This window comes from Salmo salar, chromosome ssa11, assembly GCF_905237065.1.
Source record: "Salmo salar chromosome ssa11, Ssal_v3.1, whole genome shotgun sequence".
Taxonomy (NCBI): domain Eukaryota; kingdom Metazoa; phylum Chordata; class Actinopteri; order Salmoniformes; family Salmonidae; genus Salmo; species Salmo salar.
In genome coordinates this window covers 46779166-46801347 of record NC_059452.1, presented here as the reverse complement: position 1 = coordinate 46801347, position 22182 = coordinate 46779166, and the positions used below count along the sequence as shown (strand labels likewise).

The following is a 22182-nucleotide window of genomic DNA, read 5'->3' as shown; positions in this document are numbered from 1 at the left end:
GTTCTGGGGGTGTGATGAAGACTGTGTGCTCGCTGCGCTGTGATTCGTCGATCTCTATCAGCCTGGTCTCATCTGGCTTATCGCTGTCCACCTGAGGGGAGGGACATGAAACAGGTCATGTGCTGGAAGGGAACCAGGCCTTAGTGTTGTATCCACTAGTCAGTTCCTATCCTAGGAGACAGTCCTTCACTGTGTGTAGCTAGTCCCTATCCTAGGAGACAGTCCTTCACTGTGTGTAGCTAGTCCCTATCCTAGTGGACAGTCCTTCACTATGTGTAGCTAGTCCCTATCCTAGTGGACAGTCCTTCACTGTGTGTAGCTAGTCCCTATCCTAGTGGACAGTCCTTCACTGTGTGTAGCTAGTCCCTATCCTAGTGGACAGTCCTTCACTATGTGTAGCTAGTCCCTATCCTAGTGGACAGTCCTTCACTGTGTGTAGCTAGTCCCTATCCTAGGAGACAGTCCTTCACTGTGTGTAGCTAGTCCCTATCCTAGGAGACAGTCCTTCACTGTGTGTAGCTAGTCCCTATCCTAGGAGACAGTCCTTCACTGTGTGTAGCTAGTCCCTATCCTAGGAGACAGTCCTTCACTGTGTGTAGCTAGTCCCTATCCTAGGAGACAGTCCTTCACTGTGTGTAGCTAGTCCCTATCCTAGTGGACAGTCCTTCACTATGTGTAGCTAGTCCCTATCCTAGTGGACAGTCCTTCACTGTGTGTAGCTAGTCCCTATCCTAGGAGACAGTCCTTCACTGTGTGTAGCTAGTCCCTATCCTAGGAGACAGTCCTTCACTGTGTGTAGCTAGTCCCTATCCTAGGAGACAGTCCTTCACTGTGTGTAGCTAGTCCCTATCCTAGGAGACAGTCCTTCACTGTGTGTAGCTAGTCCCTATCCTAGGAGACAGTCCTTCACTGTGTGTAGCTAGTCCCTATCCTAGGGGACAGTCCTTCACTGTGTGTAGCTAGTCCCTATCCTAGGAGACAGTCCTTCACTGTGTGTAGCTAGTCCCTATCCTAGTGGACAGTCCTTCACTGTGTGTAGCTAGTCCCTATCCTAGAGGACAGTCCTTCACTGTGTGTAGCTAGTTCCTATCCTAGGAGACAGTCCTGCACTGTGTTTGTGTGTAGCTAGTTCCTATCCTAGGAGACAGTCTGGAAGAAGTCGGCAGTTGACCTCTCTCTCTCTCTCATAGATAATGTACATGAGGCTCTGAAGTTAAGTCAACTGTTAGTAGATAAAACTGTCACTGCAGTGAATAGTGAGGGGACCCCCCCCCAAATGGGTCAGTGACTCCATTAAAGCTGTTAAAGGGTTTTCAGGTTATGGTTAAATGGGTCAGTGACTCATGGGCTTTGTGGTGAAAGAGGTGAATTCAAGCTGTTAAAGGTCAGCAGAAGAGTGAGGATGTATTTAGTGTGGGAGCAGATGGATGAGGTTAAGGCGTTATTTTCTTAGTTAAAACATTGTTAGTTTTCACAGCGACAGTGTCTGTCTGGTCTCTTCTTCTTCTGGGTAAACGTCTCATTAGTGTGGAATCTTTCCTCTACTGCTGGAAACCATTTCCACTTTATTAATAAAACAATCACTGAGCATGAAATGAGATGTTTTCCCATGTTGAGAAGCACTTTAAAATAAACTGATTAAGGTGTGGTTGTACAGTGTGTTACAGTCTGAGTGTTTAGTATTGTACTAGAGCTGCACTAGCCAGAGAGACAGCCAAGAGACAGTGAGGATGTAAAACCTGCCAGAGGCTACACTTCCTCTGTTGGAGTAGACGAGTCCAAAACAAAGACACAAAGACACAAGCTAAAGCTTGGACTGCAGAGAGAGGCTGTGTTTCTCTGTTTCTGGTCGAGAACATTGAGTTCAGCTGATCTGGACATGGAGCTCCCTGAGGGAGTGTGTGGGAGTGTGTGTGTGTGTGTGTGTGTGTGTGTGTGTGTGTGTGTGTGTGTGTGTAATCCTCTCAGGGACACCACAGTGCAGTGAGGGTGTCATTGAGATAAGCCCTTCTGGTGAGTTAACCTGATATACTTAAGGAGTAGGGAGAGAAGGATGGATTGAGGAATGGAGGGAGGAGGGAGGGAGAGAAGGGTGGATCGAGGGAGGGAGGGAGGGAGGGAGGGAGAGAAGGCCTGCCTGCCTGCTTCCCCCCTGCCTGCCTGCTTCCCCCCTCCCTGCCTGCTTCCCCCCTGCCTGCCTGCTTCCCCCCTGCCTGCCTGCTTCCCTGCCTGCCTCCCCCTGCCTGCTTGCTTCCCCCCATGCCTGCCTGCTTCCCCCCCTGCCTGCCTCCCTGCCCCCCTCCCTCCCTGCTTGCCTCCCTGCCCCCCTCCCTGCCTGCCCCCCCCTCCCTCCCTCCCTGCCTGCCTCCCTCCCTGCCTGCCCCCCTCCCTCCTTGCTTGCCTCCCTGCCCTCATCCCCCCTCCCTCCTTGCTCGCCTCCCTGCCTCCCTGCCCCCTCCCTCCCTGCCCCCATCCCTCCAGATACTGATTACCGAATGTCATGTTTCACTACATCAGATGTAGAGGGAGAGATCTGACAGGACAACACAAACCACTGAGTCTACCACACGCACACACACACACACACACACACACACACACACACACACACACACACACACACACACACACACACACACACACACACACACACACACACACACACACACACACACACACACACACACACACACACACACACACACACGGTAACAGCAAATGGACCACACAATTGGATCAGGGTTTCAGTACACTGACTCTCCTCTCCCTGGGAGAGACAAGAAAATACTCTTTAGAAGAATCAACTGTAAACCTCCACATCAACTCTACCATCAGGCCTTTTACACTTCACTGAGCCGCTAAAAAGCCCTTCTCAGCTCAAGTCATGAAAAATTCAAGGCTGAAATCATTAGACGCCAGTGCTGCTCTTAACTGCTGCTGCAGAAACCTGGATATAACGATCCACAATGAAAGACCAGCTGTAATGCAGAGTAGAGAGACTTGCTGTGTTTTACTACAGAAGGGAAGGTAACAGAGACAGAGAGGTGGACTGTCCTGTGTTTTACTACAGAAGGGAAGGTAACAGAGACAGAGAGGTAGACTGTCCTGTGTTTTACTACAGAAGGGAAGGTAACAGAGACAGAGAGGTGGACTGTCCTGTGTTTTACTACAGAAGGGAAGGTAACAGAGACAGAGAGGTGGACTGTCCTGTACTGAGAAGCTCAACAGCAGTAGTTAATCAGCAACCTGCTCCTAGAGAGCTAGCTAGGTGGTGCTGACTTCCTCTTGTAGTTCCACTAACTGCTCCTAGAGAGCTAGCTAGGTGGTGCTGACTTCCTCTTGTAGTTCCACTAACTGCTCCTAGAGAGCTAGCTAGGTGGTGCTGACTTCCTCTTGTAGTTCCACTAACTGCTCCTAGAGAGCTAGCTAGGTGGTGCTGACTTCCTCTTGTAGTTCCACTAACTGCTCCTAGAGAGCTAGCTAGGTGGTGGTGACTTCCTCTTGTAGTTCCCCTAACTGCTCCTAGAGAGCTAGCTAGGTGGTGCTGACTTCCTCTTGTAGTTCCACTAACTGCTCCTAGAGAGCTAGCTAGGTGGTGCTGACTTCCTCTTGTAGTTCCACTAACTGCTCCTAGAGAGCTAGCTAGGTGGTGCTGACTTCCTCTTGTAGTTCCACTAACTGCTCCTAGAGAGCTAGCTAGGTGGTGCTGACTTCCTCTTGTAGTTCCACTAACTGCTCCTAGAGAGCTAGCTAGGTGGTGCTGACTTCCTCTTGTAGTTCCACTAACTGCTCCTAGAGAGCTAGCTAGGTGGTGCTGACTTCCTCTTGTAGTTCCACTAACTGCTCCTAGAGAGCTAGCTAGGTGGTGCTGACTTCCTCTTGTAGTTCCACTAACTGCTCCTAGAGAGCTAGCTAGGTGGTGCTGACTTCCTCTTGTAGTTCCACTAACTGCTCCTAGAGAGCTAGCTAGGTGGTGCTGACTTCCTCTTGTAGTTCCACTAACTGCTCCTAGAGAGCTAGCTAGGTGGTGCTGACTTCCTCTTGTAGTTCCACTAACTGCTCCTAGAGAGCTAGCTAGGTGGTGCTGACTTCCTCTTGTAGTTCCACTAACTGCTCCTAGAGAGCTAGCTAGGTGGTGCTGACTTCCTCTTGTAGTTCCACTAACTGCTCCTAGAGAGCTAGCTAGGTGGTGCTGACTTCCTCTTGTAGTTCCACTAACTGCTCCTAGAGAGCTAGCTAGGTGGTGGTGACTTCCTCTTGTAGTTCCACTAACTGCTCCTAGAGAGCTAGCTAGGTGGTGGTGACTTCCTCTTGTAGTTCCACTAACTGCTCCTAGAGAGCTAGCTAGGTGGTGGTGACTTCCTCTTGTAGTTCCACTAACTGCTCCTAGAGAGCTAGCTAGGTGGTGCTGACTTCCTCTTGTAGTTCCACTAACTGCTCCTAGAGAGCTAGCTAGGTGGTGCTGACTTCCTCTTGTAGTTCCACTAACTGCTCCTAGAGAGCTAGCTAGGTGGTGCTGACTTCCTCTTGTAGTTCCACTAACTGCTCCTAGAGAGCTAGCTAGGTGGTGCTGACTTCCTCTTGTAGTTCCACTAACTGCTCCTAGAGAGCTAGCTAGGTGGTGCTGACTTCCTCTTGTAGTTCACACTAACTGCTCCTAAGGGCTACTGACTCACATTAGATATCATGTTTTTGAAATGGAAGACTTGGGAAATGCATAGCTGCATGGAACGGCTCTAGGAGACCCAATATTCACACTATCTTACCCTGTAAAATGAAGCAATATATTCACACTATCATACCCTGTTGAATGAAGCAACAGTAGTATGGACAGAACTTAGTTGATAGTAAATCAGTTGTGTCAGGGTGGTAGAGTGACAGGATGGTAGAGTGGTATAGTGTCAGGGTGGTAGAGTGTCAGGGTGGTACAGTGTCAGGGTGGTAGAGTGTCAGGGTGGTAGAGTGTCAGGGTGGTAGAGTGTCAGGGTGGTAGAGTGTCAGGGTGGTAGAGTGGTATAGTGTCAGGGTGGTAGAGCGGCAGGGTGGTAGAGTGGTAGAGTGTCAGGGTGGTAGAGTGTCAGGGTGGTAGAGTGGTATAGTGTCAGGGTGGTAGAGCGGCAGGGTGGTAGAGTGGTAGAGTGTCAGGGTGGTAGAGTGTCAGGGTGGTAGAGTGTCAGGGTGGTAGAGTGTCAGGGTGGTAGAGTGTCACGGTGGTAGATTGGTACAATGTCTGGGTGGGAGAGTGGTAGAGTGTCAGGGTGGTAGAGACTCAGAGTGTCAGGGTGGTAGAGTGTCAGGGTGGTAGAGTGGTATAGTGTCAGGGTGGTAGAGTGGTAGAGTGGTAGAGTGGTATAGTGTCAGGGTGGTAGAGTGGTAGAGTGTCAGGGTGGTAGAGTGTCAGGGTGGTAGAGAGGTATAGTGTCAGGGTGGTAGAGCGTCAGAGTGTCAGGGTGGTAGAGTGTCAGAGTGTCAGGGTGGTAGAGTGTCAGGGTGGTAGATTGGTATGATGTCAGGGTGGTAGAGTGGTAGAGTGTCAGGGTGGTAGATTGGTATGATGTCAGGGTGGTAGAGTGGTAGAGTGTCAGGGTGGTAGATTGGTATGATGTCAGGGTGGTAGAGTGGTAGAGTGTCAGGGTGGTAGATTGGTATGATGTCAGGGTGGTAGAGTGGTAGTGTCAGGGTGGTAGATTGGTACGATGTCAGGGTGGTAGAGTGGTTGAGTGGTAGAGTGTCAGGGTGGTAGAGTGTCAGGGTGGTAGAGTGTCAGGGTGGTAGAGTGGTAGAGTGTCAGGGTGGTAGATTGGTATGATGTCAGGATGGTAGAGTGGTAGAGTGTCAGGGTGGTAGATTGGTACGATGTCAGGGTGGTAGAGTGTGAGGGTGGACACAGTCAGACTCACCTTGCCTCCTTTGTCTGCACTGTAGAGCTGCATGCACAGGGAGGCAGAGAGGAGAGTGGGAACAAGAGAAGAGAAGAGAAGAGAAGAGAAGAGAAGAGAAGAGAAGAGAAGAGAAGAGAAGAGAAGAGAAGAGAAGAAAAGAGAGAAGCATGTTGAGTTAGAGACAGGTTGAGGAGAGCAGGACTGATGGGAAATAACCAGACAGTACCATGGTTAAAGGAAATAACCAGACAGCACCACGGTTAAAGAAAATAACCAGACAGTACCACGGTTAAAGGAAATAAGCTGACAGTACCACGGTTAAAGGAAATAAGCTGACAGTACTAAGGTTAAAGGGCTGATTGGACTAGGAGAGGCTACAAGAAGAAAACTAGCTAGATGTTAATCAGAGGTGGGCAATCTGATCCACAATGGGTCAGTGTGGGTGCAGGCTTTGGCTCCAGCCAAGCAGTAACACAACTAATTAAATTCATCACAGGGTGTTTCTCAAAATGCATACTACCGTGCTCCGAGCAAGCAAATTGAAGCACGGGAGGGTTGGAGTATCAAAGTACACGAAACGCAGGGTTCGTACAGACAGTGGCAAGTCAAAGTCAAGGACTTTCAAATACTTTTTACAAGCACTAATATATATTTTTAAGGACCATCAATTTGCAACAGTTCCTATTATGCAATTGTTTCTAGTCGCCACCAGATGGCAGTAGATCACCAAAACCTGACTTACTATTCATCATCTTACAAGATCGACTCAATAATACGTGTTTCACTACTTATTTACTACATTCATGAGGGGTAAGTCAGTACTGATGATGTTGACCGATTTCCTTATATGACCTGTAACTCATTGAAATTGATGCGTTTATATTTTTGACAATAATGACAATAATATTAAATGATCTTTATATTTCACAAAATGTTAGGTCCCACAGGCTGTCCCAACATATAATGACATGAAAGTTAATTCTGACAGTGTAAAAGGCCCTTAGTTTACTATAAAATGTTGTATCCTATACATATTTGAAGAGCAACAAGTTATTGTTTGATAAGATTAAAGATTCTCTCAGGGGACCCTATTTACATTTTAGAGGACCCCACATGGTTTGGGAACCACTGGTCTACTAACCTTTCTCCCTGCTGGCTTCAATGCTTCTTCTCTCTGTGTATCTCATTTGCCTCCTTCAGCCTGACTCACCACTGTCTGTCTCACTACTCTCAGTAAAGAAAATGCATTTTGTAATGAGAACTTTTAGCCCATCTTTTGATTATAGCTAGCTTCATTTCAGTCCTGCTGAGGTCAGGCTCGGTTCAACGTTAGCTTCAAACTTAATCAGTTTTTTTGTTTGGGGGATGTGTGTTGACACGGCAGAATCCCACTGTCAGCGGCATCTCTCTGCCACTTGCCACCGTAGGTCTGGGCTGAGGTAGTTTGTTTCACCTCTCGGCCTATGTCGTGGCCGGAGTTTCCCGATGGACAGAGTGGTGAGTGAATGCGTTGCTAACAAGGCAAATCCAGGGGAGCAGGCGAACATAACGAGCAGACATGAATCATTCATGATTCCACTCGTTAGCAGAGGTAGGTGCGATTAAAACTCAGATCAACGCTGGAAATGCAATAATAAGTGGTTAAATGACCATTAACAAAATAAAAAGGCGAGTAAACGCTATTTCACAAATAAAAAGGCGAGTAAACTGCATTTACCCTCCACTACATCCCTGGATGGGTCTGGCAAAACCATACATAAACATCTGTATCCTGCCAGGCAGGGTTGAATCTACATTTGTCCGGCATTTTACCTATCGATCTGTTTGGGGACGCATAATCAGTCAGTTCTGTACCTGCTTGGCTGAGTGGCAGTGTGGGTGGAATGAGCAAGGCAACCTGAGCACCAAACACGTCAGGAAATAAACCTTGGTAGTCTGCCTAGAAATGAATTGTCCAAGACCAATACATTTTTCAAAAATAAATTATACTATCATATTTCATAATTTTCTGTTCTCCTCTCATTGTAATTCATGTACTACTAAAATGTCTGATTTTCAAGATATTCAAGTACTTGAATTTCAGAGTACCAAATTTGAGTATTAAGCCCTAGAAACGGAGCACGGAGGGCACTTCTCAGATGCGTACTCATTTTGTACATATTTTGAAGCATGAATAAATGCAAGCTTCAACGGAAAGTATGAACAGAAACACACAAAACAACATTTCTTGAAATCAATGGCGGCCATTATTTGTTGCTGAAGTGAGAGAAAACAAACTCCGACTTCGGAATGAAATGTTGCCGCTTCACATCTCATATGTTGCCTGACTACAATATTTTATCTTGATACTTTAACAAATATCTACTGTGTTAATTTTTGCATGTTTACTTGACAACAATACCCACTGTAGCGTACGCCGATCACACGCCCGCAGTAAGTCAATAGGGCGAACGTTAACTGGCTAGCTACTACCGTTAGGTTAAAGGAAATAACCAGACAGTACCAAGGTTACTTAAAATCCAGACGGAAAATATTTACACAAGAAGCAACCTAATATCACACAGTCAAACTCTCAGTCATTTAGTAAGTTCACCATTCTGCCATTCTCACTGTTAAACATCGAAGCAAAATACCGGTCGGTCAAAGTATACAATCCTTTTAGGGCAAATAAAAATATCATGGCATTAAGCAATGTGGCACATCAATGGTTCCTTTCAAATAAATACAGCAAAACGTTGGTGTTTCTGTCATGCCGTTTGGTTTAACACTGGAGCTTGTTCAAAGACATACCATTCCCTTGTCTGCAAAACACTAGATAGCCACGAAGAATTGGCAGCTAGCTTGCATAACATTAGTTGTAGGTCATTTTTAGCATGTTTACTATCTGTTTAGCTAGATTATTACGAGCTAACTGATAATTATGAAGTAAAACGTTTTCTTTGTGTATATCTTGTTTCGTCTGCATTGTTGCCATTGTCCTGGCTGGAAGAAGGGTCAGTGAATGGGGAGGTGTAGTGTGAGGTAATATAGTAGGGGGGGAGTGCTGCTCAGTGTGAGGTAATATAGTAGGAAGGAGTGCTGCTCAGTGTGAGGTAATACAGTAGGGAGGAGAACACTGATAGAGGATAGCATAGTTACTTGACAGGGAGAACACTGATAGAGGATAGCATAGTTACTTGACAGGGAGAACACTGATAGAGGATAGCATAGTTACTTGACAGGGAGAACACTGATAGAGGATAGCATAGTTACTTGACAGGGAGAACACTGATAGAGGATAGCATAGTTACTTGACAGGGAGGAGAACACTGATAGAGGATAGCATAGTTACTAGACAGGGAGGAGATCACTGATAGAGGATAGCATAGTTACTAGACAGGGAGGAGATCACTGATAGATGATAGCATAGTTACTAGACAGGGAGGAGAACACTGATAGAGGATAGCATAGTTACTTGACAGGGAGAACACTGATAGAGGATAGCATAGTTACTTGACAGGGAGAACACTGATAGAGGATAGCATAGTTACTTGACAGGGAGGAGAACACTGATAGAGGATAGCATAGTTACTAGACAGGGAGGAGATCACTGATAGAGGATAGCATAGTTACTTGACAGGGAGAACACTGATAGAGGATAGCATAGTTACTTGACAGGGAGAACACTGATAGAGGATAGCATAGTTACTTGACAGGGAGAACACTGATAGAGGATAGCATAGTTACTTGACAGGGAGGAGAACACTGATAGAGGATAGCATAGTTACTAGACAGGGAGGAGATCACTGATAGAGGATAGCATAGTTACTAGACAGGGAGGAGATCACTGATAGATGATAGCATAGTTACTAGACAGGGAGGAGAACACTGATAGAGGATAGCATAGTTACTTGACAGGGAGAACACTGATAGAGGATAGCATAGTTACTTGACAGGGAGAACACTGATAGAGGATAGCATAGTTACTTGACAGGGAGGAGAACACTGATAGAGGATAGCATAGTTACTAGACAGGGAGGAGATCACTGATAGAGGATAGCATAGTTACTAGACAGGGAGAACACTGATAGAGGATAGCATAGTTACTTGACAGGGAGGAGAACACTGATAGAGGATAGCATAGTTACTAGACAGGGAGAACACTGATAGAGGATAGCATAGTTACTAGACAGGGAGGAGAACACTGATAGAGGATAGCATAGTTACTAGACAGGGAGGAGATCACTGATAGAGGATAGCATAGTTACTAGACAGGGAGGAGATCACTGATAGAGGATAGCATAGTTACTAGACAGGGAGAACACTGATAGAGGATAGCATAGTTACTAGACAGGGAGGAGATCACTGATAGAGGATAGCATAGTTACTAGACAGGGAGGAGATCACTGATAGAGGATAGCATAGTTACTAGACAGGGAGGAGATCACTGATAGAGGATAGCATAGCTACTAGACAGGGAGAACACTGATAAAGGATAGCATAGTTACTAGACAGGGAGGAGAACACTGATAGAGGATAGCATAGTTACTAGACAGGGAAGAGATCACTGATAGATGATAGCATAGTTACTAGACAGGGAGGAGAACACTGATAGAGGATAGCATAGTTACTAGACAGGGAAGAGATCACTGATAGAGGATAGCATAGTTACTAGACAGGGAGGAGAACACTGGTAGAGGATAGCATAGTTACTAGACAGGGAGGAGATCACTGATAGAGGATAGCATAGTTACTAGACAGGGAGGAGATCACTGATAGAGGATAGCATAGTTACTAGATAGGGAGGAGAACTGATAGAGGATAGCATAGTTACTAGACGGGGAGGAGAACACTGATAGAGGATAGCATAGTTACTAGACAGGGAGGAGAACACTGATAGAGGATAGCATAGTTACTAGACATGGAGGATATCACTGATAGAGGATAGCATAGTTACTAGACAGGGAGGAGAACACTGATAGAGGATAGCATAGTTACTAGACAGGGAGGAGATCACTGATAGAGGATAGCATAGTTACTAGACAGGGAGGAGAACACTGATAGAGGATAGCATAGTTACTAGACAGGGAGGAGATCACTGATAGAGGATAGCATAGTTACTAGACAGGGAGAACACTGATAGAGGATAGCATAGCTACTAGACAGGGGGGAGAACACTGATAAAGGATAGCATAGTTACTAGACAGGGAGGAGAACTGATAGAGGACAGCATAGTTACTAGACAGGGAGGAGATCACTGATAGAGGATAGCATAGTTACTAGACAGGGAGGAGATCACTGATAGAGGATAGCATAGTTACTAGACAGGGAGGAGAACACTGATAGAGGATAACATAGTTACTAGACAGGGAGGAGAACACTGATATAGGATAGCATAGTTACTAGACAGGGAGGAGAACTGATAGAGGATAGCATAGTTACTAGACAGGGAGAACACTGATAGAGGATAGCATAGTTACTAGACAGGGAGGAGAACTGATAGAGGATAGCATAGTTACTAGACAGGGAGGAGATCACTGATAGAGGATAGCATAGTTACTAGACAGGGAGGAGATCACTGATAGAGGATAGCATAGCTACTAGACAGGGAGGAGAACTGATAGAGGATAGCATAGCTACTAGACAGGGAGGAGAACACTGATAGAGGATAGCATAGTTACTAGACAGGGAGGAGAACACTGATAGAGGATAGCATAGTTACTAGACAGGGAGGAGAACACTGATAGAGGATAGCATAGCTACTAGACAGGGAGATACATTTCACAGAGTATAGGTCTATATATGACTAGGATGATAGTATTATAAACCAAGCTGTACCTTGTCCACACAGTCATCAAAGAAGGCCAAGCTGGCGTCTTTGTCTGAGACAAAGGAGCACTCCTCTATGAATCTGATGAACATCTGAGTCTTGGTCATCAGGGAGTAGAACTTCTGGTGGGACCGGTCTCTGCTCTTCAGGAACCCTACAGAACATTACAACCATATGAGAAACCTAAAAAGATACAGTAGAACTTCTGGTGGGACCGGTCTCTGCTCTTCAGGAACCCTACAGAACATTACAACCATATGAGAAACCTAAAAAGATACAGTAGAACTTCTGGTGGGACCGGTCTCTGCTCTTCAGGAACCCTACAGAACATTACAACCATATGAGAAACCTAAAAAGATACAGTAGAACTTCTGGTGGGACCGGTCTCTGCTCTTCAGGAACCCTACAGAACATTACAACCATATGAGAAACATAAAAAGATACAGTAGAACTTCTGGTGGGACCGGTCTCTGCTCTTCAGGAACCCTACAGAACATTACAACCATATGAGAAACCTAAAAAGATACAGTAGAACTTCTGGTGGGACCGGTCTCTGCTCTTCAGGAACCCTACAGAACATTACAACCATATGAGAAACATAAAAAGATACAGTAGAACCTCTGGTGGGAATGGTCCTGGCTTTTTTTATTTAACCAGGTAAGTCTTTACTTAACCAGGTGAGTCTTTATTTAACCAGGTGAGTCTTTATTTAACTAGGTAAGTCTTTATTTAACCTCTACGGGATTGTTGACCACCCACGGGACGGTTGAGCTAATGTGCGCTAATGTGATTAGCATGAGGTTGTAAGTAACAATAACATTTCCCAGGACATAAACATACGTACAGTTGAAGTCAGAAGTTTACATACACCTTTACCAAATACATTTAAACTAGTTTTTCACAATTCCTGACCTTTAATCCTAATAAAAATTCCCTGTCTTAAGTCAGTTAGGATCACCACTTTATTTTAAGAATGTGAAATGTCAGAATAATAGTAGAGAGAATGATTTATTTCAGCTTTTATTTCTTTCATCACATTCCCAGTGGGTCTGAAGTTTACATACACTCAATTAGTATTTGGTGGCATTGCCTTTAAATTGTTTAACTTGGGTCAAACGTTTTAGGTAGCCTTCCACAAGGTTCCCACAATAAGTTGGGTGAATTTTGACCCATTCCTCCTGACAGAGCTGGTGTAACTGAGTCAGGTTTGTAGGCCTCCTTGCTCGAACACGCTTTTTCAGTTCTGCCTACAAATTTTCTATGGGATTGAGGTCAGGACTTTGTGATGGCCACTCCAATACCTTGATTTTGTTGTCCTTAAGCCATTTTGCCACAACTTTGGAAGTATGCTTGGGGTCATTGTCCATTTGGAAGACCCATTTGCGACCAAGCTTTAACTTCCTGACTGATGTCTTGAGATGTTGCTTCAATATATCCACATCATTTTCCTACCTCATGATGCCATCTATTTTGTGAAGTGCACCAGTCCCTCCTGCAGCAAAGCACCTCCACAACATGATGCTGCCAACGCCGTGCTTCACGGTTGGGATGGTGTTCTTCGGCTTGTAAGCCTCCCCCTTTTTCCTCCAAATATAACGATGGTCATTATGGCTAAACAGTTCTATTTTTGTTTCATCAGACCAGAGGACATTTCTCCCAAAAGTACAATCTTTGTCCCCATGTGCAGTTTCAAACTGTAGTCTGGCTTTTTTATGGCGGTTTTGGAGCAGTGGCTTCTTTCTTGCTGAGCTGCCTTTCAGGTTATGTCGTTATAGGACTCGTTTTACTGTGGATATAGTCACTTTTGTACCTGTTTCCTCCAGCATCTTCATAAGGTCCTTTGCTGTTGTTGTCGCACCAAAGTACGTTCATCTCTAGGAGACAGAACGTTTCTCCTTCCTGAGTGGTATGTCGCTGCGTGGTCCCATGGTGTTTATACTTGCGTACTATTGTTTGTACAGATGAACGTGGTACCTTCAGGCGTTTGGAAATTGCTCCCAAGGATGAACCAGACTTCTGGAGGTCTACCATTTTTTTCTGAGGTCTTGGCTGATTTCCTTTGATTTTCCCATAATGTCAAGCAAAGAGGCACTGAGTTTGAAGGTAGGCCTTGAAATACATCCACAGGTACACCTCCAATTGACACAAATGATATCAATTAGCCTATCAGAAGCTTCTAAAGCCAAGACATAATTTTCTGGAATTTTCCACGCTGTTTAAAGGCACAGTCAACTTAGTGTATGTAAACTTCTGACCCACTGGAATTGTGATACAGTGAAATAAGTGAAATAATCTGTCTGTTAACAATTGTTGGAAAAATTACTTGTGTCATGCACAAAGTAGATGTCCTAACCGACTTGCCAAAACTATAGTTTGTTAACAAAACATTTGTGGAGTGGTTGAAAAACAAGTTTTAATGACTCCAACCTAAGTGTATGTAAACTTATGACTTCAACTGTATCTGATATGGGCAGAAAGCTGAAATTCTTGTTAATCTAACTGCACTGTCCAATTTACAGTAGCTATTACAGTGAAATAATACCATGCTATTGTTTGAGGAGAGTTGCACAGTTATGAACTTGAAAATGTATCAATAAACCATTTAGGCACATTTGGACAGACTTGATACAACATTTTGAACAGAAATTGAATGGTTCATTGGATCCGTCTAAATCTTTGCACACACACTGCTGCCAGCATCAACTGGCCCCAGTCCAGACTCAACTCTATCAGGTGTGGTATTAGCCAGCTTCAACTTTCCCCAGTCCAGACTCAACTCTATCAGGTGTGGTATTAGCCAGCATCAACTGGCCCCAGTCCAGACTCAACTCTATCAGGTGTGGTATTAGCCAGCTTCAACTTTCCCCAGTCCAGACTCAACTCTATCAGGTGTGGTATTAGCCAGCATCAACTGGCCCCAGTCCAGACTCAACTCTATCAGGTGTGGTATTAGCCAGCTTCAACTGGCCCCAGTCCAGACTCAACTCTATCAGGTGTGGTATTAGCCAGCTTCAACTGGCCCCAGTCCAGACTCAACTCTATCAGGTGTGGTATTAGCCAGCTTCAACTGGCCCCAGTCCAGACTCAACTCTATCAGGTGTTGTATTAGCCAGCTTCAACTGGCCCCAGTCCAGACTCAACTCTATCAGGTGTGGTATTAGCCAGCTTCAACTGGCCCCAGTCAAGACTCAACTCTATCAGGTGTTGTATTAGCCAGCTTCAACTGGCCCCAGTCCAGACTCAACTCTATCAGGTGTGGTATTAGCCAGCTTCAACTGGCCCCAGTCCAGACTCAACTCTATCAGGTGTTGTATTAGCCAGCTTCAACTGGCCCCAGTCCAGACTCAACTCTATCAGGTGTTGTATTAGCCATTTTCAATGGGCCCCAGTCCAGACTCAACTCTATCAGGTGTGGTATTAGCCAGCTTCAACTGGCCCCAGTCCAGACTCAACTCTATCAGGTGTTGTATTAGCCAGCTTCAACTGGCCCCAGTCCAGACTCAACTCTATCAGGTGTTGTATTAGCCATTTTCAATGGGCCCCAGTCCAGACTCAACTCTATCAGGTGTGGTATTAGCCAGCTTCAACTGGCCCCAGTCCAGCCTCTGGAGCAGAGAACAGCTGCAGCTAGCTAGAGCTCCAGACCTGCACGCACACACACACACACACACACACACACACACACACACACACACACACACACACACACACACACACACACACACACACACACACACACACACACACACACACACACACACACACACACACACACACACACACACACACACACACACACACACACACACACACACACACACACACACACACACACACACAGAAACTCACACACAGGCTCACACAGACACACAGAGACTCACACAAACAGAGACACACACACACACACCAAGCCGGTACTAACCTTGCAGGTCAAAGAGAGAGGAGGCGTCAGTAGTCTTCTCAGACGGGGCCTGGGTGATGGGTCTCAGGAATGAGCGGTAGCCTTTCAAGATGGCTGCCATGAACCTGAGGAAGGCTTCCTGTATCTCCATCTCCAGGCTGTGGAGGCTCTTCCCACAGGCCAGCTCCGTACAATCACTCATACTCAGCTCCAATAGGCCATCAGGACGCTGCTGACCTAGAGGGAACCAATAGAAAAGAGGGATGTTGGTTCTGCTGACCTGGGGGGAACCAATAGAAAAGAGGGTTGTTGGTTCTGCTGATCTGGGGGGAACCAATAGAAAAGAGGGTTGTTGGTTCTGCTGATCTGGGGGGAACCAATGGAAAATATGTTTTTTGTTTACATATCTTATAGGGTTTGTCCCAAATGGCATCATATTCCTTAATGTAGTGCACTATATAGGGAACAGGGAACCATGTGGGATGCATCCCTCATGTAGTTCCAGAGATACGTAGAGGAAAACACTCCTAGAAGATACACCGAGTGGACAAAACATTAGGAACACATGCTCCTTCCATGACAGAGACTGACCAGGTGAAAGCTATGATCCCTTACTGATGTACCTTGGTAAATCCACTTCAATCAGTGTAGATGAAGGGGAGAAGACCGGTTAAAGAATGATTTTTAAGCAATAAAATATTAGGAAGGTGTTCTTAATATTTTATGCTATGTTTAACTACCTGTCACAGTTGAAGACAGTTTAAAACAAGTTAAAACAAGTAGGACTGTCTGTATGAAAGTTGAGTTGATGACATGGGGTTTGGGTTTTGTCTGGTTGTTGTTGAACTAAATGAAGTGTAAATAACAAAGCACAGAGTTAAATCTCTATTGAAGTTAGTTTTCCTCTAAGAAACAAGTCCCTAAAGATAAGGCTCAGCTTGTCACTCTGCCAAGCTGTATCGATGTTCAATATTCCCAGCCTAAACACTAATGCAGTGGCAGGACAGATTTTCAGCCTCACTGAGTCTCAGAATGTAACATTATTAGATTTGTATTTGATTTCTCAATAAGCAGGCAGCAGGTTTATTGGCTGGGTTATAAATAACACAACTGAACTAATGGAGACAAATAGAACAGGTAGGGAGAGAGAGAGAGAGAGAGAGGGGGAGATAGAGGAAGAGAGAGAGAGGGGGAGAGGGAGAGGGAGGGAGATAGAGGGGGGGAGAGGGGGGGAGATAGAGGGGGGCGAGAGGAAGAGAGAGAGGGGGGAGATAGAGGGGGGAGAGAGAGGGGGAGAGGGGGGAGAGAGAGAGAGGGAGAGAGAGGAAGAGAGCGAGGGGGGAGAGGGGGAGAGGGAGAGAGAGGAATAATGATGTAATACTAACTGGTGGTTTTGTTACAGAGGAAGAGGAGAGAAGAAGAAGAATGATACAATACTGTTCTTTAATATAGACCTACAGTCTGTTTGATTTCCTGCCCAGTAGACACTGGAGAATGGATTGTAAGCTGTATGTAAAGTACTCTACACTACTGCTACAGTGGCTCATCATATTCAGAAGAAGAGAAGAACACCTGAGAGTCAAACACATCAGCTAGAAAGAATCTTTCAAAGTCGACCTTGAAAAGGAGTTTTATGAAAAAGTGTTCTTGATCTAGCTTGGATGCCAGATCTTTTTTTGTTGCCAACTCCTTTGTCTTAGTTATATTAAAGGAGCGAACTAAGGCAGAACCAGAGTCACATCTGGCAACTCAGGCTACACTTGACACAGTTTATTCATTGTGAAATCTTTAGTCCTCCATCCATACAGTACAGTACGATCCTCTACTCACCGTCCACCAGTTGCTGGTAGAGATTGTTCAGCACATTCATCAGGTTTTTACAGGCTTTCTTTGGCAGGATCTTCCAGGTCAGGGCTCTCTTATCTTCATTGCTGGAAGGAGAAACACACGGTCAGCTCTCCAGAGGTGCAGAGAGGTGGAACTCGCCCAAAACTAACACTGGCGGTGGATAGGGGCAGGAGACCACCCCGAGACTGCTGCCTCTAAGACTGGTCCAAATATCTGACTGATCTTAGAGACACAGAACCACAGAAACAGATTCAACTTTGATCCATACGGAAAATGGATGCATACATGACTGTAAATCGCTTTGGATAAAAGCATCTGATAAATGGAATATATTATACTATTATTATTACACCTACAGTGGCCAAACACGACACACTACAGTCTCATTTTCTTCACCATCGATTAAAGGCCATCAATGTAAACCACTTCCACAGCCCACCTTGAGGAATATAATGTCTCAACTGGACTACAGCCCACCTTGAGGAATATACTGTCTCAACTGGACAACAGCCCACCTTGAGGAATATAATGTCTCAACAGGACTACAGCCCACCTTGAGGAATATACTGTCTCAACTGGACAACAGCCCACCTTGAGGAATATAATGTCTCAACAGGACTACAGCCCACCTTGAGGAATATACTGTCTCAACTGGACTACAGCCCACCTTGAGGAATATAATGTCTCAACAGGACTACAGCCCACCTTGAGGAATATAATGTCTCAACTGGACTACAGCCCACCTTGAGGAATATACTGTCTCAACTGGACTACAGCCCACCTTGAGGAATATACTGTCTCAACTGGACTACAGCCCACCTTGAGGAATATACTGTCTCAACTGGACTAAAGCCCACCTTGAGAAATATACTGTCTCAACTGGACTACAGCCCACCTTGAGGAATATACTGTCTCAACTGGACTACAGCCCACCTTGAGGAATATACTGTCTCAGCTGGGTTACAGCCCACCTTGAGGAATATACTGTCTCAACTGGACTACAACCCACCTTGAGGAATATACTGTCTCAACTGGACTAAAGCCCACCTTGAGGAATATACTGTCTCAACTGGGTTACAGCCCACCTTGAGGAATATACTGTCTCAACTGGACTAAAGCCCACCTTGAGGAATATACTGTCTCAACTGGACTAAAGCCCACCTTGAGGAATATACTGTCTCAACTGAGAAGTCATTACTCAGCATCACTGTAGTTTATAAAAAGTGAAAAGGGAAAAGGTTGACATGTTTGTTGCTGGGGGACCTTCACTATGGTTGAACCTGTACTGTTCTCAGCCCGTTAGCTAAGTGGATGGAGGACCTTCACTATGGTTGACCCTGTACTGTTCTCAGCCCGTTAGCTAAGTGGATGGAGGAGCTTCACTATGGTTGACCCTGTACTGTTCTCAGCCCGTTAGCTAAGTGGATGGAGGACCTTCACTATGGTTGACCCTGTACTGTTCTCAGCCCGTTAGCTAAGTGGATGGAGGACCTTCACTATGGTTGACCCTGTACTGTTCTCAGCCCGTTAGCTAAGTGGATGGAGGACCTTCACTATGGTTGACCGTGTACTGTTCTCAGCCCGTTAGCTAAGTGGATGGAGGACCTTCACTATGGTTGAACCTGTACTGTTCTCAGCCCGTTAGCTAAGTGGATGGAAGACCTTCACTATGGTTGAACCTGTACTGTTCTCAGCCCGTTAGCTAAGTGGATGGAGGACCTTCACTATGGTTGACCGTGTACTGTTCTCAGCCAGTTAGCAAAGTGGATGGAGGACCTTCACTATGGTTGACCCTGTACTGTTCTCAGCCCGTTAGCTAAGTGGATGGAGGACCTTCACTATGGTTGACCGTGTACTGTTCTCAGCCCGTTAGCTAAGTGGATGGAGGACCTTCACTATGGTTGAACCTGTACTGTTCTCAGCCCGTTAGCTAAGTGGATGGAAGACCTTCACTATGGTTGAACCTATACTGTTCTCAGCCCGTTAGCTAAGTGGATGGAGGACCTTCACTATGGTTGACCCTGTACTGTTCTCAGCCCGTTAGCTAAGTGGATGGAGGACCTTCACTATGGTTGACCCTGTACTGTTCTCAGCCCGTTAGCTAAGTGGATGGAGGACCTTCACTATGGTTGACCCTGTACTGTTCTCAGCATGTTAGCTAAGTGGATGGAGGCACTTCACTATGGTTGACAGTGTACTGTTCTCAGCATGTTAGCTAAGTGGAGAGTCTTGGAGAGTCATTCTGTGAGAGTTGGTTGGGGACTGAGCAGAAAGCTATAGCCACAAAGGGCAGCAGGTACTCTAGTGGTTAGAGTCTAGTGGTTAGAGTGTTGGGACCGTAACCAGTAGGTAGCCTAGTGGTTAGAGTCTAGTGGTTAGAGTGTTGGGCCAGTAACCAGTAGGTAGTCTAGTGGTTAGAGCGTTGACCAGTAACCAGCAGGTAGTCTAGTGGTTAGAGTGTTGGACTAGTAACCAGCAGGTAGACTAGTGGTTAGTGTTGGGCCAGTAACCAGCAGGTAGCCTAGTGGTTAGAGTGTTGACCAGTAACCAGCAGGTAGCCTAGTGGTTAGAGTGTTGACCAGTAACCAGCAGGTAGCCTAGTGGTTAGAGTGTTGGGCCAGTAACCAGAAGGTAGCCTAGTGGTTAGAGTGTTGGGCCAGTAACCAGCAGGTAGCCTAGTGGTTAGAGTGTTGACCAGTAACCAGCAGGTAGCCTAGTGGTTAGAGTGTTGGACCAGTAACCAGCAGGTAGCCTAGTGGTTAGAGTGTTGGACCAGTAACCAGCAGGTAGCCTAGTGGTTAGAGTGTTGGGCCAGTAACCAGAAGGTAGCCTAGTGGTTAGAGTGTTGGGCCAGTAACCAGCAGGTAGCCTAGTGGTTAGAGTGTTGACCAGTAACCAGCAGGTAGCCTAGTGGTTAGAGTGTTGGACCAGTAACCAGCAGGTAGCCTAGTGGTTAGAGTGTTGACCAGTAACCAGCAGGTAGCCTAGTGGTTAGAGTGTTGGGCCAGTAACCAGCAGGTAGCCTAGTGGTTAGAGCGTTGGACCAGTAACCAGCAGGTAGCCTAGTGGTTAGAGTGTTGGACTAGTAACCAGCAGGTAGCCTAGTGGTTAGAGTGTAGTGGTTAGAGTGTAGTGGTTAGAGTCTAGTGGTTAGAGTGTTAGGACAGTAACCAGCAGGTAGCCTAGTGGTTAGAGCGTTGGACTAGTAACCAGCAGGTAGCCTAGTGGTTAGAGCGTTGGACTAGCAACGTTGGACTAGTAACCAGCAGGTAGCCTAGTGGTTAGAGCATTGGACTAGTAACCAGCAGGTAGCCTAGTGGTTAGAGTGTTGGACTAGCAACGTTGGACTAGTAACCAGCAGGTAGCCTAGTGGTTAGAGTGTTGGACTAGTAACCAGCAGGTAGTCTAGTGGTTAGAGTGTTGGACTAGTAACCAGCAGGTAGCCTAGTGGTTAGAGTGTTGGGCCAGTAACCAGCAGGTAGCCTAGTGGTTAGAGTGTTGGACTAGTAACCAGCAGGTAGCCTAGTGGTTAGAGCGTTGGACTAGTAACCAGCAGGTAGCCTAGTGGTTAGAGCGTTGGGCTAGCAACCAGCAGGTAGCCTAGTGGTTAGAGTGTTGGACTAGTAACCAGCAGGTAGTCTAGTGGTTAGAGTGTTGGACTAGTAACCAGCAGGTATCCTAGTGGTTAGAGTGTTGGACTAGTAACCAGCAGGTAGTCTAGTGGTTAGAGTGTTGGACTAGTAACCAGCAGGTAGCCTAGTGGTTAGAGCGTTGGACTAGTAACCAGCAGGTAGCCTAGTGGTTAGAGCGTTGGGCTAGCAACCAGCAGGTAGCCTAATGGTTAGAGTGTTGGACTAGTAACCATCAGGTAGTCCAGTGGTTAGAGTGTTGGGCCAGTAACCAGCAGGTAGCCTAGTGGTTAGAGCGTTGGGCAAGCAACCAGCAGGTAGCCTAGTGGTTAGAGTGTTGGACTAGTAACCAGCAGGTAGTCTAGTGGTTAGAGTCTAGTGGTTAGAGTGTTGGGACCGTAACCAGTAGGTAGCCTAGTGGTTAGAGTCTAGTGGTTAGAGTGTTGGACTAGTAACCAGTAGGTAGTCTAGTGGTTAGAGTGTTGGGCCAGTAACCAGCAGGTAGTCTAGTGGTTAGAGCGTTGACCAGTAACCAGCAGGTAGTCTAGTGGTTAGAGTGTTGGACTAGTAACCAGCAGGTAGACTAGTGGTTAGTGTTGGGCCAGTAACCAGCAGGTAGTCTAGTGGTTAGAGTGTTGGGCCAGTAACCAGCAGGTAGCCTAGTGGTTAGAGTGTTGACCAGTAACCAGCAGGTAGCCTAGTGGTTAGAGTGTTGACCAGTAACCAGCAGGTAGCCTAGTGGTTAGAGTGTTGGACCAGTAACCAGCAGGTAGCCTAGTGGTTAGAGTGTTGGGCCAGTAACCAGAAGGTAGCCTAGTGGTTAGAGTGTTGGGCCAGTAACCAGCAGGTAGCCTAGTGGTTAGAGTGTTGACCAGTAACCAGCAGGTAGCCTAGTGGTTAGAGTGTTGGACCAGTAACCAGCAGGTAGCCTAGTGGTTAGAGTGTTGACCAGTAACCAGCAGGTAGCCTAGTGGTTAGAGTGTTGGGCCAGTAACCAGCAGGTAGCCTAGTGGTTAGAGCGTTGGGCCAGTAACCAGCAGGTAGCCTAGTGGTTAGAGTGTTGGACCAGTAACCAGCAGGTAGCCTAGTGGTTAGAGTGTTGGACTAGTAACC

General features: G+C 46.1%; 1 protein-coding gene across 10 annotated transcripts in view; it reads right to left on the bottom strand.

The window, feature by feature from the left end:
- The window catches only part of LOC106562848 (C-myc promoter-binding protein), a 323735-nt gene that overhangs the window by 104756 nt on the left and 196797 nt on the right, over positions 1 to 22182 (bottom strand). For 5 of the 10 annotated variants that reach the window (XM_045689663.1, XM_045689665.1, XM_045689664.1 and 2 more), the window contains exons 11-15: positions 17423 to 17523; positions 15614 to 15829; positions 11700 to 11845; positions 5901 to 5927; positions 1 to 91 (exon numbers count right to left, since the gene is read on the bottom strand). The exon at positions 1 to 91 is cut by the window's left edge and continues 43 nt beyond it. In XM_045689663.1, coding sequence (XP_045545619.1) covers positions 1 to 91; positions 5901 to 5927; positions 11700 to 11845; positions 15614 to 15829; positions 17423 to 17523 — 581 coding nt within the window. The remainder of the gene's footprint in view (positions 92 to 5900; positions 5928 to 11699; positions 11846 to 15613; positions 15830 to 17422; positions 17524 to 22182) is intronic. The other 5 variants (XM_045689666.1, XM_045689668.1, XM_045689671.1 and 2 more) reach the window with 1 other exon arrangement.